We start from the raw sequence: 20,271 nt of genomic DNA, 5'->3' as shown, positions 1-20,271 counted from the left end.
TGTCTCTCACGACATTAGCTTCCAGCCAGGCTAATGAACATCATGACTTACCCTCTTGGGGCTAGGTGGGACGCTAGCGTGCCACCCGTGGTGCACTCCATCAACAGCAGGTGCATTTCAAGAGCGGCAAATTTGAATCCAAATAAATGTCAAAATTCAAATTTTTCAAAAATACAACTATTTTACACCATTTGAAAGATAAACATCTCCTTAATCTAACCACGTTTTACGATTTCAAAAAGGTTTTACGGCGAAAGCATAAATTTAGAGTATGTTAGGACAGTACATTTACAAGAGTTGTGTGTAATGTTTTGTCAAGTCAAAGACAGGGTCACCAAAACCATAAAACCAGCTAAAATGATGCACTAACCTTTTACAATCTCCATCAGATTACACTCCTAGGACATTATGTTAGACAATGCATGCATTTTTAGTTCTATCAAGTTCATATTTATATCCAAAAACAGCGTTTTACTATGGCATTGATGTTGAGGAAATCGTTTCCCTCCAATAACCGGCAGTCAAGTCAGCGTCACAAATTAAATAATTAAAATTAGAAAACATTGGTAAAATATTACATTGTCATTTAAAGAATTATAGATTTACATCTCTTGAACGCAATCAACTTGCCAGATTTAAAAATAACCTTACTGGGAAATCACACTTTGCAATAATCTGAGCACTGCGCCCAGAAAAATACGCGTTGCGATACAGACTAGACGTCATGTAAATAATCCATTACCTTTGATTCTCTTCATCAGATGTCACTACCAGGTATCACAGGTCCATAACGAATGTAGTTTTGTTCAAAAAAGCTCATCATTTATGTCCAAAAATCTCCGTCTCGTTAGCACATGATGTAAGCCAGCCGGACTTCTCGTCATGAACGAGGGGAAAAAATATATTTCAGTTCGTTCAAACATGTCAAACGTTGTATAGCATAAATCATTAGGGCCTTTTTTAACCAGAACATGAATAATATTCAAGGTGGACGAATGCATACTCTTTTATAACGTATTGGAACGAGGGTACCCAACATGAACTCGCGCGCCAGGTGTCTAATGGGACATCATCGTTCCATGGCTCTTGTTCGGTCAGATCTCCCTCCAGAAGACTCAAAACACTTTGTAAAGGCTGGTGACATCTAGTGGAAGCAATAGGAAGTGCCAAAATATTCCTAAACCCCTGTGTTTTTCAATGGGATAGGTTTAAAGTCAATACAACACATCAGGTATCCACTTCCTGTCAGAAAATGTCTCAGGGTTTTCCCTGCCAAATGAGTTCTGTTATACTCACAGACACCATTCAAACAGTTTTAGAAACTTTAGAGTGTTTTCTATCCATATATAATAAGTATATGCATATTCTAGTTACTGGGTAGGATTAGTAACCAGATTAAATCGGGTACATTTTTTTTATCCAGACGTGCAAATGCTGCCCCCTAGCCCCAACAGGTTAAGAAGAAAAACACCCACAACACACATCATCATTTAGAAGACGTTCTTATCTAGAGCGACCTACCATCAGTGCATTCAATTAAGGTAGCTGAAACCTCCACATAGCACAATCATTGCAAGTAAAAACTTCCATCTTGTGGGCCCTGCAGCCAAGGGAAAGTGAAGCGTGAGGGCTGGGATGAGCTGAAGCGCGAGGGCAGGCATGACCTGGTACGCCAGTCCAGCCACACAGCGTCCAACAAAGCCACAATGCTAGCCATGCCGCAGTTTGGCCTGCGCGACAACCTCATCCGCTGTGAGCTGCTCAAGAACGAGGACATCTACACCTACCTGGAGAATTTCAGGTAACCCCCCCTGCTTCTGTCCCTATCAACGTCACTGAACATGTATTCTTATATCCTTTTCATGTTGCTGAGCTGTACTGTGCTGGGCTGGTTAGGCATCCACCATTGCTGGACCAGTGACTAGCCCACTACTATATTGCTTGATTCATAAGCCAAGCCGACTTGTACTGCGCTGTTCTGGTTACACATCCAGTTGCTGGAAAGGACAATGTTAAAATGAATGTCCCAGCTACCACAATTTGCTCCGGGTTGGCACAATAGTGTGAAAAGTGTATATTTCAGCAATAAGGCCAGAGGGGGTGTGGTAAATGTCCAATATACCACGGCTAATGGCTGTTCTTAAGCACTACGCAACGCTGTGGTATATTGGCCATATATCACAAACCCCTGAGGTGCCTTATTGCTATTAAAAACTAGTTACCAATGTAATTAGAGCAGTAAATGTATATATTTTGTTGTCATACCCGTGGTATACGGTCTGATATCAAGACTGTCAGCCAATCAGCATTCAGGGCTCGAACCACCCAGTTTTTGTATTTGTAGCTATCCAACTTGTACTATGCAAACTAACATCGATGACTCATCACAAATATCAAGAACAACAGTCAATACCGCAAGCTACAGGGTTGACACATTTTGCATTAAACAGGATGTCAGTGTTGAGTTGTGAAAAAGCATGTCATAGCTATAACTGACGAATTGTCCATTTCCATGTAATGGTGAAGGAAATTGTTGCTCTTGAATTACTACTATTCAAACTCATTGTAATTCAATTCTAATGCAGGTTTTAAGCAAAAGGGTTTTACAAATGTCTTGGTGATAACAAGCTTTGGTTCTGTCCCAATCTCTCCACCCACTTGTACAATTCCCTTTACGAACTTGAAAGTAAATGATTGGTATATGGTAGTGAAAAAGTACATATTTCAGGAGGAAGAAAAGATTATTAGGACGCAGGAGGTTTGTACAGAACATGGACAGTGTCATGATGACAAATGATTTATACTACAATGCCCTCTGGTGGTGGACGAACACACAGCTCTGTGAAGTGTGTTTAGGTTCTTGCTGCCCATTGCACCATCTGAAGGGGCTTGCTAAGGTCATGTCTGCCATACACCCACACAGTTCACAAGTTACGCCTATATTAGGCAGTGTTAGGCTTTGCTCCCACTCTCTGACTTTGTACTTACCACTCCCCTCTCTCTCTCACTCCCCCCCCACTCCCCCCATCTCTCAGTTTCTTCATAGGCACATACAATGTGAACGGCCAAACCCCCAAAGAAAGCCTCCGTCCCTGGCTGGGCTCCACATCCGCTCCCCCCGACATGTACTGTGTGGGGTAAGTCCCATCCACCCAGGCATTACAAATCAATTCCCCTCTAAATCCATAGCCCACATAGACGGTACAGTCAGTGTCTGAGACCCCACAACAAGAGGATGAATTAAGTCATAGATTGTTTTTGTTTTTTTCGCCTTTATTTAACCAGGTAAGCTAGTTGAGAACAAGTTCTCATTTGCAACTGCGACCTGGCCAAGATAAAGCATAGCAATTTGACACATACAACACAGTTACACATGGAATAAACAAAACATACAGTCAATAATAAAGTAGGAAAAAAAGTATATATACAGTGAGTGCAAATGAGGAAAGATAAGGGAGTTAATGTAATAAATAGGCCATGGTGGTGAAGTAATTACAATATAGTAATTAAACACTGGAATGGTGGATGTGCAGAAGATGAATGTGCAAGTATAGATACTGGGGTGCAAAGAAGCAAGATAAATAAATAAATACAGTATGGGAATGAGGTAGATAGATGGGCTGTTTACAGGTGCAGTGATCTGTGAGCTGCTCTGACAGCTGGTGCTTAAAGCTAGTGAGGGAGATATGAGTCTCCAGCTTCAGAGATTTTTGCAGTTCGTTCCAGTCATTGGCAGCAGAGAACTGGAAGGAAAGGCGACCGAAGGAGGAATTGGCTTTGGGGGGTGACCAGTGAGATATACAGTGAGGGGGTAGAATATTTGATACCCTGCTGATTTTGTACGTTTGCCCACTGACAAAGAAATGATCAGTCTATAATTTTAATGGTAGGTTTATTTAAACAGTGAGAGACAGAATAACAACAAAAAAATCCAGAAAAACGCATGTCAAAAATGTAATAAAATGATTTGCATTTTCCCTGGCTTCCCTGTGGCTCAGTTGGTAGAGCATGATGTTTGCAACGCCAGCATGGTGTGTGCAACGCCAGGGTTGTGGGTTCGATTCCCACGGGGGGCCAAGTACAAAAAAAAGAGTGCATGAAATTTATGCACTCACTACTGTAAGTCGCTCTGGATAAGAGCGTCTGCTAAATGACTAAAATGTAAAATGTTAATGAGGGAAATAAGTATTTGACCCTTCTGCAAAACATGACTTAGTACTTGTTGGAAAAACCCTTGTTGGCAAAACCCTTGTTGGCAATCACAGAGGTCAGACGTTTCTTGTAGTTGGCCACCAGGTTTGCACACATCTCAGGAAGGATTTTGTCCCACTCCTCTTTGCAGATCTTCTCCAAGTAATTAAGGTTTCGAGGCTGACTTTTGGCAACTCGAACCTTCAGCTCCCTCCACAGATTTTCTATGGGATTAAGGTCTGAAGACTGGCTAGGCCACTCCAGGACCTTAGTGTGCTGCTTCTTGGCCGTGTGTTTTGGGTCATTGTCATGCTGGAATACCCATCCACGACCCATTTTCAATGCCCTGGCTGAGGGAAGGAGGTTCTCACCCAAGATTTGATAGTACATGGCCCCGTCCATCGTCCCTTTGATGCGGTGAAGTTGTCCTGTCCCCTTAGCAGAAAAACACCCCCAAAGCATAATGTTTCCACCTCCATGTTTGACAGTGGGGATGGTGTTCTTGGGTTCATAGGCAGCATTCCTCCTTCTCCAAACACAGCGAGTTGAGTTGATGCCAAAGAGCTCCATTTTGGTCTCATCTGACCACAACACTTTCACCCAGTTGTCCTCTGAATCATTCAGATGTTCATTGGCAAACTTCAGACGGGCATGTATATGTGCTTTCTTGAGCAGGGGGACCTTGCGGGTGCTGCAGGATTTCAGTCCTTCACGGCGTAGTGTGTTACCAATTGTTTTCTTGGTGACTATGGTCCCAGCTTCCTTGCGATCATTAACAAGATCCTCCCGTGTAGTTCTGGGCTGATTCCTCACCGTTCTCATGATCATTGCAACTCCACGAAGTGAGATCTTGCATGGAGCCCCAGGCCGAGGGATATTGACAGTTCTTTTGTGTTTCTTCCATTTGCGAATAATCACACCAACTGTTGTCACCATCTCACCAAGCTGCTTGGTAATGGTCTTGTAGCCCATTCCAGCCTTGTGTAGGTCTACAATCTTGTCCCTGACATCCTTGGAGAGCTCTTTGGTCTTGGCCATGGTGGAGAGTTTGGAATCTGATTGATTGCTTCTGTGGACAGGTGTCTTTTATACATGTAACAAGCTGAGATTAGGAGCACTCCCTTTAAGAGTGTGCTCCTAATCTCAGCTCGTTACCTGTATAAAAGACACCTGGGAGCCAGAAATCTTTCTGGTTGAGAGGGGGTCAAATACTTATTTCCCTCATTTAAAATGCAAATCAGTTTATAACATTTTTGACATGTGTTTTTCTGGATTTTTTTCTTATTCTGTCTCTCACTGTTCAAATAAACCTACCATTAAAATTATAGACTGATCATTTCTTTGTCAGTGGGCAAATGCACAAAATCAGCAGGGGATCAAATACTTTTTTTCCCTCACTGTACCTGCTGGAGCGCGTGCTACGAGTGGGTGCTGCTATGGTGACCAGTGAGCTGAGATAAGGCGGGGCTTTACCTAGCAGAGACTTGTAGGTAACCTGTAGCCACTGGGTTTGGCGACGAGTATGAAGCGAGGGCCAACCAACGAGAGCGTACAGGTCGCAGTGGTGGGTAGTGTATGGGGCTTTGGTGACAAAACGGATGGCACTGTGATAGACTGCATCCAATTTGTTGAGTAGAGTGTTGGAGGCTATTTTATAGATGACATCGCCGAAGTGGGTGTGGGAAGACTGTCGTAGTTGCAACTGAGCCAATTCAGCCAAACCTCTATGAATCGTGTCTCCTTTCCAGTGTGCACGACTAGTCTTTTGGTGTTTCAGATTTAAATAACATTTATCTAATCTGCGAATTAGGATCTTTAACACAAGGTTTTCAACTGTGGAAGAGTGAATTTGAATTTAAAATATTGATGGGAGACTGTTATGGAGGAATGTAAATGCTTTTTTTTAGGCTGGATTATGTTGTATGTTTTAATTCTGTAATGTATTGATTGTTGCTGCCTTCTTGGCCAGGTCTCCCTTGAAAAAGAGACTCTGGGTCTCAATGGGCTTTTCCTGGTTAAATAAAGAGGACTTATGCTCTCCTTGATCATGTTAATCAGGGCACACTGTCGCAAAACGTTTAGCAACGAAAACCAAAATGATTATCAATTGGTTACCTTCGGATAGTACCTCCCCGTTTTCTCCCGTTCCGTGCCTACTGAACATGACCCTGTGTTGCAGGTTCCAGGAGCTGGACCTGAGCAAGGAGGCCTTCTTCTTCAACGACACGCCCAAGGAGACCGAGTGGCTGAAGGCTGTGTCTGAGGGGCTGCATCCAGACGCCAAGTATGCCTTAGTAAGAACCTCCCTCTCCTTCAGTTAACCACTGGCCACTTGTCATGCCCAGTCTTGCTACTGCCACAAGGTTGTGTGTCCTAATGCTAATGTAAAAACGTCTTGATGTAGATGCCTTCATCCGCTAGTGGCTTAATGCTGACTCTACTTTAGTCTGACCCACTACAGGCGGTAGTGGGTCAGTTGTATTCTTTAGTTCACTACCACACACAAATGATCTTGTGGTTCTATGAAAGAAAGGAAATTAACAACTGGTAATATTGTCAGGTCTGTACATAGTGTGTGTAATGCTAACACAGTAGGCCTACTACAGGATACATATCAGTGGAGAGAGGAGCTAATCACTGATGAGGCTAGCTGACAGTCAGGATTTATGGCCATGTGTCTCCAACCAGCTAGAGCTCTTCTCTGATTTTAGGAGGCACCTTTGCTTAATTACTAGGCCAAGGCTGTAAATCAAGTGAACATGCTCGAGTGCACCAGGCTTTCTAGACTCTTCCACAACTTTAGCTTGAATATAACATACTCTCTTGCAGTAGTTGAAACATGCACTTAATACTTAATAGCTACAAACATGCAATAGTTACAGTGGCTGGCAGTTCTGTAATTAGACAACATGCAGGAGGTAACAATGCTACCAGCTGGCGACAGAACAAATGTACATATGTAACAAGATAACCAACACTAGCAAGATTTCAGTAACATGCATTAAACATCTCCAACTTTCATTGAGGATGCACGCACACGCACAAACACTTCTAGAAAACACACTGAAAACTTGGTCCCCAGCCAAACTTTGCGTCCTCATCGGCTGAAGATGATAACCACTCTGAGCTAGAGTGGGAGGGGCCAGAGTCCAAATGTCAAATCAAATCAAATTTTATTAGTCACATGCGCCGACTACAACCGGTGTAGACCTTAGAGTGAAATGCTTACTTATGAGCCCCTAACCTACAATGCAGTTTAAAAAAAAATACGGATAAGTATAAGAAATAAAAGTAATTAAAGAGCAGCAGTAAAATAACAATAGCGAGACTATACAGGGTGTTACCCGTACAGAGTCAATGTGCGGGGGCACTGGTTAGTTGAGGTAATATGTACATGAAGGTAGAGTTATTAAAGTGACTATGCATAGATGATAACAGAAAGTAGCAGCGGTGTAAGTGGGGGGCAAATGCAAATAGTATGGGTAGCCATTTGATTAGGTGTTCAGGAGTCTTATGGCTTGGGGGTAGAAGCCTCTTGGACCTAGACTCGGTGATCCGGTACCGCTTGCCGTGCGGTAGCAGAGAGAACAGTCTATGACTAGGGTGACTGGAGTCTTTGACAATTGTTAGGGCCTTCCTCTGACACCGCCTGGTATAGAGGTCCTGGATGCGAGGAAGCTTGGCCCCAGTGATGTACTGGGCCGTTCGCACTACCCTCCGTAGTGCCTTGCGGCCGGAGGCCGAGCAGTTGCCATACCAGGCAGTGATGTAACTAATCAGGATGCTCTCGGTGGTGCAGCTGTAGAATATTTTTTGAGGATCTGAGGACCCATGCCAAATCTTTTCAGTCTCCTGAGGGGGAATAGGTTTTGTTATACCCTCTTCACGACTGTCTTGGTGTGCTTGGACCATGTTAGTTTGTTGGTGTGGACACCAAGGAACTCGTCATTGTCGGTGATCAGGCCTACCACTGTTGTGTCATCGGCAAACTTAATGATGGTGTTGGAGTCGTGCTTGGCCGTGCAGTCGTGAGTGAACAGGGAGTACAGGAGGGGACTGAGCACGCACCCATGAGGGGCCCCTGTGTTGAGGATCAGCGTGGCGGATGTGTTGTTACCTACCCTTACCACCTGGGGGCGACCCGTCAGGACGTCCAGGATCCAGTTGCAGAGGGAGGTGTTTAGTCCCAGGTTCCTCAGCTTATTGATGAGCTTTGAGGGCACTATGGTGTTGAACGCTGAGCTGTAGTCAATGAATATCATTCTCACATAGGTGTTCCTTTTGTCCAGGTGGGAAAGGGCAGTGTGGAGCGCAATAGAGATTGCATCATCTGTGGATCTGTTTGGGCGGTATGCATATTGTCGTGGGTCTGTGGTTTTTGGGATAATGGTGTTGATGTGAGCCATGACCAGTCTTTCTAGTCACTTCATGGCTACAGACGTGAGTGCTACGGGTCGGTAGTCATTTAGGCAGGTTACCTTAGTGTTCTTGGGCACAGGCACTATGGTGGTCTGCTTAAAACATGTTGGTATTACAGACTTGGACAGGGAGAGTTGGTCAGTGCATGCTTGCAGTACACGTCCTGGTAATCCGTCTGGTCCTGCGGCTTTGTGAATGTTGACCTGTTTAAAGGTCTTACTCACATCGGCTGCGGAGAGCGGGATCACACAGTCTTCCAGAACAGCTGGTACTCTCATGCATGTTTCAGTGTTATTTACCTCGAAGTGAGCATAGAAGTAGTTTAGCTCATCTGGTAGGCTTGTGTCACTGGGCAGCTCTCGGCTGTTCTTCCCTTTTGTAGTCTGTAATGTTTGCAAGCCCTGCCACATCCGACGAACGTCGGAGCCGGTGTAGTACGATTCCGGAACATAATTCTAGTCTGTGCTAGCAAAACAGTCTTGGATCTTAGCATCTTCTTCATCTGACGACTTTTTTATTGATCTAGTCACTGGTGCTTCCTGTTTTAATTTTTGCTTGTAAGCAGGAATCAGGAGGATAGAATTATGGTCAGATTTGCCAAATGGAGGGAGAGCTTTGTATTAGAGGTCGACCGATTAATTAGGGCCGATTTTAATATATAAAACGTTTTCAAAACAATCGGTAATCTCACGATTACATTGCAATCCACGAGGAAACTGTGGCAGGCTGACCACCAGTTACATGAGTGCAGTGTCAAAAGGACCTTGTGGCTGCAAGGAGCCAAGGTAAGTTGCTAGCTAGCATTAAACTTAGTTTTTTTATAAGATATCTTCACGTAATCACTAGTTAACCTAGTAATATCATCAACCATGTGTAGTTAACTAGCTTGTCATGTGTTGCATTTAATCGATGTTAATGCCTGTTAATTTATCATCGATTCACAGCCTACTTCAACTTCGCCAAACGGGTGATGATTTAACAAAGGCGCATTTGCGAAAAAAGCACAATCATTTCACAATAAACATCAATGCCTTTCTTAAAATCAATACACAGAAGTATATTTTTTTAAACCTGCATATTTAGTTAAAAGAAATTCATGTTAGCAGGCAATATTAACTAGGGAAATTGTGTCACTTCTCTTGCGTTAAGTGCAAGCAGAGTCAGGGTATATGCAACAGTTTGGGCCACCTGGCTCGTTGCGAACTGTTAACTATTTTGCCAGAATTTTATATAATTATGACATGAAATATTGCTGTTACATTGCACAACCTTCAGACTTAGGGTTGCCACCCGTTCGATAAAATACGGAACAGTTCCGTATTTCACTGAAAGAATAAAAGTTTTGTTTTCCAAATGATAGTTTCCGGATTTGACCATATGTTTATTATAATTAAGTCTATGATTTGATTATAGGATAGAGCAGTCTGACTGAGCGGTGGTTGGCAGCAGCAGGCTCATAAGCATTCATTCAAACAGCGCTTTACTGCGTATGCCAGCGGCTCTTAGCAATGCTTGAGGCACAGCACTGTTGATGACTTCAAGCCTGTCAACTCCCGAGATTAGGCTGGCAATCCTAAAGTGCCTATAAGAACATCTAATAGTCAAAGGTATATGAAATACAAATGGTATAGAGAGAAGTAGTCGGCGCGTCATAATTCCTATAATAACTACAACCTAAAACTTATTAACTGGGAATATTGAAGAACTGGGAATGTTGAACCACCAGCTTTCATATGTTCTCATGTTCTGAGCAAGGAACTTAAACGTTAGCTTTTTTACATGGCACATATTGCACTTTTACTTTCTTCTCCAGCACTGTGTTTTTGCATTATTTAAACCAAATTGAATGTGTTTCATTATTTATTTGAGACTAAATAGTTTTTATTTATGTATTATATTGTTTTCATTCAGTATTGTTGTAATTGTCATCATTACAAATATATCGATTAAAATCGGCCGATTTATTTAGATATCGGCGTTTTTGGTCCTCCAATAATCGGTATCGGCTTTGAAAAATCATAATCGGCCGACCTCTACTTTGTATGTGTCTCTGTGTGGAGTAAAGATAGTCTAGAGTTGTTGTTTTTTTCCCCTTTGGTTGCACATTTAACATGCTAGTAGAAATTTGGTAAAACAGATTTAAGTTTCCTTGCATTAAAGTCCCCGGCTACTAGGAGCGCCACTTCTGGGTGAGTGTTTTCTTGCTTATGGCGGAATACAGCTCATTCAATGCTGTCTTAGTGCCAGCCTCTGACTGTGGTGGTATGTAAACAGCTACAAAAAATACAGATGAAAACACTCTAGGTAGGTAGTGTGGTCTATCATGAGATACTCTACCTCAGCTCGAGACTTAGATATCGTGCACCAGCTGTTATTTACAAATTATACATAGTCCGCCGCCCCTTGTTTTACCAGACGCCGCTGTTCTATCCTGCCGGTGCAGCGTATAACCAGCCAGCTGTATGTTGATAGTGTCATCGTTCAGCCACTTCTCCGTGAAGCATAAGATATTACAGTTTTGAATAAGTCATTACAACATCATACCACTTTGCTTTGTCCATTCGGGCACACTGATTGGCTGAAACCAGGAGGCTGTGATAGACAGCAGAGAAGGGGAGAAATCACACTGTGACTGTGGGGAAGGTGACATGCATGTTTCTTTTTTATAACTAAGGCCCTGTTTGAATACGCCAAAAACGCGTCCTGTGAGGGTTGGATTGGTTAAAGAAGTGGGGTGCTAAACTTCCTTTCACTTATCTGAGCACATGCATGTCAGTGATTACCTCAAGTCAGTGAGGAAGGAGCAGCTGGTACAATTGAGTATCGCTGTACTACAGATTCTTCCAAAGCAAAGTGGTACAATGTTGTAATGACTTATTTGCTTCCCTTTATACTATGTGTGGTTTTGTTAACCTGGTGAAAGCTTGTACATGAGCTTCTCTTTTTCGATCTTCTTTTTATCTAGACCTATTTCCCCTTTTTATAAATTGCCGACTCAAGCCAAACTGCTTCTTCCTCTTTAAAAGGCTTGTAAAGATTTTGTCCCTCAACCACCCAGTATGATGACGTGTCATTTGTCAGTCCTCTGTCACTGGTGTGAATTTAGCACACTTGGTCGCTTCGTAATTGACATAGCATAGGGCAAGAATCTGTGAAATGGGTGGTTTCACATTAATATTAATATGGTAATGTTGGGTTATAGCCTACTTCGGTTTATATCCTTGACAGGATTGAATGTGGAACAATCTGACTGTTAGCAATTTAGCATTTTTGCTCCTGCAGTATTGGCATGAACAATATTGCATTGTCCTGTATGCCACTTCACTGCGGTCCTCCTGACCAGATCTCTATTGTTTACCCCTTCCGCTAAAACTACCTGAACAACCTTAGGTGTTTCGTAAACAGCACAAACACATCCAGGATCAGGCTAATAGCAAATGCTTGACCAGTGTATTGTTCTGTCTGTGACCTATGACCCCTGTGTATCCCTACAGGTGAAACTGGTTCGTCTGGTGGGCATCATGCTGCTGTTTTACGTGAGGAATGAGCACGCCAAGCACATCTCTGAGATGGAGGCAGAGACCGTGGGCACCGGCATCATGGGTAGAATGGTAGGTGGTGTGAGGGGATAGTAGGAGTACATATCCTTGGCCGCTAAGCGGGCTGTAATCAATTGCTTAGCAGTCTTGGCAGTTTAGAGCAGGAGGTTGGCTGGCGTCCACTTTCATTTAGCTTCCATTTTACAGTTGGATAAGGAGATATATTGCACTACAACCCCTTCTACCTACAAACTCTGCTTTTACCAGGATTTAGAAAACCAGTTTTTCTCACATTTATAGCCTCAAATACACCAGACTTGGAACCCAGGTATGTTTGGAAAACACATTGGATTTCCTATTGTTCATAGAGCTATTTTTTGTATACAGATGTCAAGTTCGGGTGATGCGAGCGCATCCCGGTACCAACAAGCTCTGTAGCAGGATAGCTAACGCTAAAGTCGGGACCTTGTCAAACTCAACAGTGAGTGAGTGATGACAGTGAAAACACACAAGACTGATGGCTACAGCTATGTTCAACAAGTTGATTATTCTTCTGGCTTTATCTAGCTCTATTTGTGATATTTTACCTTGCCTCACAGGCTTGCTAGCTAACCAATCCTCTGACATCTGCAATGTTGTTGACAATAACCGTCTGATTCCGTGTTTGTTAATAACTTGCACTAGTTGTATTTGAAGTTGCATGTGATCGTATCCACTGCTAGATAAACAAAGCTTTTTCTGAAACCGTATTGCGCGTGCTACTTTTCATGACGCAGCAGGGAAATGGTTTGTTCTTTAAGAGCACAAAATATCAAATGTTTTACAAACCTCTCTCCTCAGGGAAACAAAGGTGCTGTGGCCATCCGCTTCCGCTTCCACAACTCTGACATCTGTGTGGTCAACTCCCACCTGGCCGCCCACGTCGAGGAGTACGAAAGGCGCAACCAGGACTACAAGGACATCTGCAGTAGGCTGCTTTTCCGCCAGCACGACCCCGCGCTGGCTCCACTCACCATCATGAAGCACAAGTATGAACAAGTCTTTAGTACAAAGCAGTATTTCTACTTTTCAGGGTTGTGTTCATTAGGGCCAAAACATTTTAAATTAGCGTTTCTTATTGGATATGTTTTGGGTCGTATTCATTAGGGCGCTCATTGATAATATTTTGCAAAGGAAAACAAAAATGAGTTTCTTATTGGATGAGTCCAGATAATCCCTGGCTTTTCAGTCTGTTTTTGTTTGTTATTTTGTGCCTAATGAACAGGACACAAAATAGCGAATGTATTATGTAAACCTTTGATCACAAGACCAGTGCACCTTGCCAATTTCACATAACTTTATAATGGCTTAGGTGAACATCTGAAATGAATGCAGTGTTTTGATGCAGTTGTAGAATGGGATGAGTTCTAGAACCACATGCAAAGCAACAGCCACTGTGTTCCGTATTGAAATAGAATTATAGAAGAGTAGTTATATTTCTGTGATTTTCCATGTTCTCAATGCATCATCTTTTCCTTGCTTACAGTGTGGTCCTATGGCTGGGAGATCTCAACTACAGGCTAAGTGACCTTGACGTTGACAATGTGAAGGACTTAATCGCCAAGAAGGATTTTGAAACGCTGCACAGTTATGACCAGGTAGGTAATCTCAAGCCACTTAACTTCAAGGCATTTAAATGTCTACTTCTAGGATGCGTTCAGTAGGCAAATGTTGTAAACCATTACAGATAGAAATGTCATGAATAGAGCTGACATGATTCCTTACTCTACTTGTCAGACAGGCAGGTTTGTTCTATGTAATATCTGAAAGTTCCACAACATTGTTCCCAGGGTCATATTTATTAGGCTCCAAACTGAAGAAAACTGATCTGAAACAGGGAGGTACTACCTGAAATTGTCCAATCAGAAACACAAATTTTCCATTGCAAAACGTTTTGTTACATTATGCCCTAATGAATAAGACTCTGCTAATCTCTGTGTTCAGTGCCAGTCACATTACACCCTGATGAGTGTGGTAATTGTCACGATGTCTTGTTGTGGCTCTGTGGTCCTCAGCTGAAGAGGCAGATCGATGAGAAGGCTGTTTTTGTGGGCTTTGTGGAGGGAGAAATCGGCTTCCTGCCCACTTACAAATACGACACTGGCTCTGACCAATGGGACACAAGGTAACTTCTCCTCTCTAAATGTCTAGTATTATCTATAAAGGCATGGATAAAACAGTAACACTTTACTAAAAGCCTGCAGATATATTGCATTAAAATACCATTTATAATGCATCGTAAGAACATGTATGAACCCCTTAAGCTCATTATGCGACAACCATAAGACATAAGGCGTTTTGAGTTGGAATATTTTATACATAGGGAGACAGAATATATTATAAGCCTGATTTATAATGCATTACAAAGGCTCATACGTTCTTATAATACATTTTAAAGCCTTATAGCTGCAGAATAAAGTGTTCCAAAACTCTTAAATGTCTTATTGCATGGAATCTGTCTCCGAAATGTCTTAAGGTTTCATGTTTCACACCCTCAGTGAAAAGTGTCGCGTGCCGGCGTGGTGCGATCGGATCCTGTGGCGAGGCAAGAATGTGCGGCAGCTGCACTACCAGAGTCACATGGACCTGAAGACCAGCGACCACAAGCCAGTCAGCTCCCTGCTGGAGATGGGGGTGAGAATTAGTTTCCGCCATCTGTCCTTTGACCTCTTAGAGACCATGAGATTTTGGTTGGTTTAGCCTGGGGGTCATAACCAAAGATTCTTATACATAACCCAAGATTGTTCAGATGGGCCTTTTACAATCTTAGCCACGCTATGGGGCAGAGCAAGCAATGTGGTGGGAAGAGTTTCATCTTGACCAAATATGGGAATTCCCTAGTGGAAGTGTTTAAAATGTATCCTTGTGACCAGTCTGAGTTTCCCCCAGAGCCATATATTTAGAGTTCAGACAACTTTTAGAATTGTGCTTTTTGGCATTTCATTTATCCATTCATGACAAGTATTTGGATTCTAATTCTAGATATTCTGTTGCATGGCATTTTTTTAAATGTTAAAATAATGATATGCCTCTAGTTTCCCCTATTCATCTGTGTTTTAACCTCCCTTCTCTGCTGTTTCTTCAGATCAAGCTGGTGAACGAAGAGTCTTACAAAAAGACATTTGAGGAAATTGTGCGCTCGCTGGACAAGATGGAGAACGAGTGCATTCCGTCCGTAACGCTGTCCAAGCGAGAGGTGAGTGGTCAAGAGTTAAGTGATTCTACTGTGAATTGTTATAGATTAAGAATTTTAACATTTCTATGGTCTCTCATAATGCACAATACAACATTTATCAGTGAACATTGACAGCAGCAGAACATTGTGAACAACGCTTATCAATGGAGCTTTGCTCTTTACGAACAGGAGTAAAATTGAGGGAAAACGTCTGTGCTACATGTACAAATGTACATTTTTTTTCTTAACATTTAAACTGCACTTTTTAAAATTGTTTTAAACGTTTTTAAAAATAAATTCAAATGACGTGATTTCACAATTCAGATGTGGTTCTGTGTATAACTGCTAGGGGTCAATGCAGTTCAATCTACTGCAGTCCTAGAATTCCTACATACTGGTCGTCACTAGTTACCACAGCCACAAAGTCATAAAGCCCGCCTATTTCTACAGTTGATCTTCTTAAAATGTGATTTTAAACCTAACCCTAACCACACTGCTAACCTTAGTCTAATCCTAAGCTTACGTTATGTTTTCATGACTTTTTACGCTATAGCCAATTGTGACTGTGTTAACTAGAGGAAACCCTACCAGACGACACTTGCCTTACTGCTTTCCCCCTCTCACAGTGGTATTAATGTAATTTTAGGTTCTATGTTGTGTGCCTCTCCATGTTGTCAGTACGTAGATCATGTCCCACTGCTCGTTGCAGTGATGTATGACAGCGTGTTCATAGACGTCCAACAATCTGTTGTTAATGCCACGTATGGTGTTTGAGAGCTTGCGCTTTGTACTTGTACTTGTACTTGCAGAGCAATTATTGTGCAATTTCTCCATCAGGGCCGTCACGGTCTTTCGACATGACATCTTGTAGTCTGGTTCTAGATATGCCGTTTAGGATATTGAAGCCGACATCCCGTACCATTGACAATGGCTGCATATCAACTGTAATCATTTCTGTAATCAACGCTGTGATTTTCACACCCCTACTCCCTACCTGTGAAATCTCATCCAAATCACTCTCCCTCCCCAGTTCCACTTCAAAGATGTGAAGTTCATGCAGCACCAGGCAGAGACTCTGACCCTCTTCAATGACGGGCAGGTCCCGTGCCAGTTTGAGTTCATCCAGAAGCTGGATGAGCCCACCTACTGCAAGCCCTGGCTCACAGCCAACCCGGCCAAGGGCTTCATCGCTCAGGGTGAGTATAGCAGGACTTTATGGCCCTATTCTTTCTTCCGTGTTTTCTTGAGGTAAGCACATGTATCAAGGTGTGTGTCAGAGTAGAAGTGCTCATCTAGGATCCGCTACCCCCGTCCCCCCCCCCCCGTCCATGTAATCCAATTCATTGTGATCTCAAATGTAAAACTGATCCTACATTAACACTCCTACTCCAAAACATCTGATACATACAGCCCCAGATCTAGAGTTTGGCTGGGTGAAAGCAAGGTTGCCACCCCCATTACGTTCTTCAACCTAACTAATTCAGATCAGTGAGTACTTCAAGGAAGGTCGGAAGGCATTTCTGAAGTATTAGAACAGGGCCTAAGACTTACATTCAGGAATGGATATCAATTTATATAAGCACCTGGCCTCCCCGCTATGTTACACAATGTCATGAGCTCAATGACATATGAAGCGAGAGACCACACAATAGCTCTGTTCTGAGTGAATGATAGATTTGAGTTTTCCCCTGTGACTGCAATTGATAGAGGCATTTTCTCAACTCAGTGTTTGATGGCAGGGAAGCAATTTCAGATCTGTCTAGCACGAGAGACTTGTAAATAAGGGCGAGATCTCAAGGCTTAGGATGGAAGGAGTGGTGGATGTGCCTCAGTGTTCTTTGCCTCTGGGTCTCGCTGATAGTTTGTGTATTACAGTTTGTCTCATTTAGTTCTGAAATTGTCAATGTAGTGATGCAGCTATAAATGAATAGGGTTCCCTTCACACATTCGCGTGCAGTTAGTAATGCTTTGTGTACAGTACAATCTTTGCTTGTGGTTCGTCAACAAGTTTCCACACAGCACATTTACATAGAGCAGGATCATGTTCATTAGGTCACGCAACAGAAAACATTTTCAAATGTTTTGAAACTGAATACTTTCTGTTTCTTATTGGACATGTCCAAGTAGTCTCTCCTTCAGTTTGTCAGTGGAGTTTTCTTTGATTCCAAATGAACACAACCCTGTTCATCTGTGTCTAAGGGAATTGATCATCAGGAATTGGTGCTTTTCTGAAATGTTCCTCCATTGATAAATCATTATATACCTGATCCCGTCCATGCACTGTTCACCAAGGCGGCAACGTGGACATCGACCTGGAGGTGTTTGTGAACCGCTCCACCGCCACGGAGCTCAACGCAGGCCGCCAGCAAATCGAGGACATCCTGGTGCTCCACCTGGAGCGGGGAAAGGACTACTTTCTCTCTGTGACGGGCAACTATCTGCCCAGCTGCTTCGGCTCGTCCATCCAGATCCTTTGCCAACTGAGGGACCCCATCCAGGAAATGCCCCTGGAGACCATCCGGGAGCTGGTGAGTTCAGTATAGCCAGCAAAGGAGTCTGTTCATTATTATATATATATATATATATATATATATATATATATATATATATATATATATATATATTGCAATGGAAAGCAAAAATGTGTGTTTCTTATTGGACAAATTCATGGTTCTGAGTGAATACGACCCAGGTGCAGTCTGACTCAGGCTGCTTTCCCATTCTTCACACTTCTCCAAAGGTGTGCAGTGGTCTGGTACATTCCCCATCTTGGATTTAAAAGTATTATATTGGTATAACCTAAGCATTGGCTGAAGGGAGTTTCCACCATTGTGAAATATGGAGTGTGCAAGTGCACACGTTGGGGGAAGAATCAGCTGACCGTGGCCTGGAAATGTCCCCCTCTTCAAGGCTGTTTTATATGAAAAGCCTTGCCCAGAATAAAAACAATTAAAAGTGAAAGTGCTCTGTGGGGATTCTGCCCTGCTGATTTGTTTTTGTATGATTTTGTTTTCTATGTAAATGCACAGTTATCTAAAAATTACCCGGAAGTGTGAATCTTGAACTAGCTGCAGTCAAACTTCCCCCAATTCATTGTGACAAGAGACTAGACACATTTGCACTAAAGACAGAAGCTAAAGTGAAATTCTGTTCGTAAGCTTTTCGCTATAGCACCCACCATTTCTTTTTTTGTCTTACGAAGCCTACTTCTTTTGTAAAAACAGAAACTGTTTTTGCACTGTGTGAACCAAATAGGAGATTTTGTCTGAAGTGGGTTACCGAACAGGGAATCAAATCACCCATTGGCCCAGAACACACTGTTGCCAGGGGGAATATCCACAGGGTCATTAGTGTTGCAAAACAGCATGCTGTCGTGTACGCTAGAGCAACCCTCTCCTCTGCTTTTTTTGTTTGATCTTCAATCGGTGTTATTCTAAAACTGAAAAGATGATAGATTCTGAGAATAAAGAAGCCCAAAGATGTCTCGCCCTTTATTATATTTTTATTTTATGATCTATGGCTTGCTAGTTATTAATACAGGCAGCATAAATAGCTACAACACATTGTCCTCTCAGGACATGTTGTTCAAGAAAGGTTAGGTCCAGGATTTAAACCCATTTCACTAAAATGTCGTATTTCTTTTTTGTCTTCTTTCTGAAGACGTTGTCAGGTGATGAGACCAGAACCTTAATCATCGATAAGCCCCTGGATATCCCTAAAGAGATATGGCAGATGGTGGACCACCTATACCGTAATGCTCCTAAACAGGTCAGGACTCACCGAAATCTTTTACCATTTTCGCACTACTGAGCCAAACCTAGAACAGCTAGGTGCGTCATTGGATGCTCTTTTCCCCCCCTCACTTTATACACAGAAGATCTCCGCTAAACATAGAATCAAGCTGTTTATCTGTCTCTCTGTGACCGCCGATAACTTCAGAACGAAGTTGACTACAAATACAAAGTTGCCAATGTCTTTACAATTTAAAAAGATGCTTCAAATGAAAACTGAGATGATTGCATTAAATAATAAATAGGCCTACAGTAGACTTATAGGCTATATAGCCCTTTATATTTCAAACATATTGAAATCAATTTCATGTTAAGTCAATTGTTCTATTGATAGGCTACACTCTGTAAATTTTGCCTCAATATATTTCATGATTTGTAAGGTGCGCAATGATGTGCCAAATTAATCTGTGATTATAGGGTAAGGATTAGAATATGCTGCCTCAATATTTGCAGCCATAAAGTGATATCTCTCTAGGAGCTGATCTGTTGTCAGTATTGTGGAATAATTCTAATGTTAAGGTAAGATTGAAGATTTACATGTAGGCCGTCATTGTAAATAAGAATTTGTTCTTAACTGACTTGCATAGTTAAGTAAATAAATATAAAATATTGGGAAAATGGGCCCTGAGCTGTACTATGCCTCCACAATAGTTGTTGCAGTACAGCTCGGGTCGGAATCAGGCAATAGTTTCTTGACAATACACTAGTTTTCAAGGATGTTGGCTAGTACCTTTTGCCTACTTACCTCCCCTTTCGCAGTTAGTTGCACAGCCTCAAAGAATTCAAAGTGAGTTGGGCAGCTTTTGGCGTCCTCCCAGCTGAGACATATTAGTCTCTTTCACCACAGCAACCCAGCGGAGTGAAAATAGGAACGTTTGGAAACATTCTATTTGTCTCTGGCAACCACCAACAGGTTGGAATGACTCAACAGAACGGTTTTGTCTCTGTGATGCCCGGTTCGCTTTTTTGTAAAAGCTTGCTCTGTCTGAATGTTAAGGGCTAAATAAATATATTTATTAGTTGATTTAATTAAAAAAGTGAAATGCATAATACTCTACAATATTGACATGAATACAGTTCTACTAATCCCTGATCAGTTGAAATGCTGCTCCTTTTG

At 42.3% G+C, this 20,271-nt stretch overlaps 1 protein-coding gene across 5 annotated transcripts in view; it reads left to right on the top strand.

Moving 5' to 3' along the window:
* The window catches only part of LOC106605115 (type II inositol 1,4,5-trisphosphate 5-phosphatase), a 33,219-nt gene that overhangs the window by 10,850 nt on the left and 2,098 nt on the right, over positions 1-20,271 (top strand). For 3 of the 5 annotated variants that reach the window (XM_082975277.1, XM_082975280.1, XM_082975281.1), the window contains 12 exons: positions 1,607-1,801; positions 3,036-3,137; positions 6,371-6,485; positions 12,105-12,221; positions 12,990-13,177; positions 13,675-13,786; positions 14,204-14,313; positions 14,687-14,822; positions 15,274-15,384; positions 16,394-16,559; positions 17,656-17,891; positions 19,024-19,131. In XM_082975277.1, coding sequence (XP_082831403.1) covers positions 1,607-1,801; positions 3,036-3,137; positions 6,371-6,485; positions 12,105-12,221; positions 12,990-13,177; positions 13,675-13,786; positions 14,204-14,313; positions 14,687-14,822; positions 15,274-15,384; positions 16,394-16,559; positions 17,656-17,891; positions 19,024-19,131 — 1,696 coding nt within the window. The remainder of the gene's footprint in view (positions 1-1,606; positions 1,802-3,035; positions 3,138-6,370; positions 6,486-12,104; positions 12,222-12,989; positions 13,178-13,674; positions 13,787-14,203; positions 14,314-14,686; positions 14,823-15,273; positions 15,385-16,393; positions 16,560-17,655; positions 17,892-19,023; positions 19,132-20,271) is intronic. The other 2 variants (XM_082975278.1, XM_082975279.1) reach the window with 2 other exon arrangements.

This window comes from Salmo salar, chromosome 05 (assembly GCF_965601325.2).
Source record: "Salmo salar chromosome 05, fSalSal1, whole genome shotgun sequence".
NCBI classification, from domain to species: Eukaryota; Metazoa; Chordata; class Actinopteri; order Salmoniformes; family Salmonidae; genus Salmo; species Salmo salar.
The sequence above is the reverse complement of the archived record's forward strand: the minus strand, read 5'-3'. Positions and strand labels throughout refer to the sequence as shown.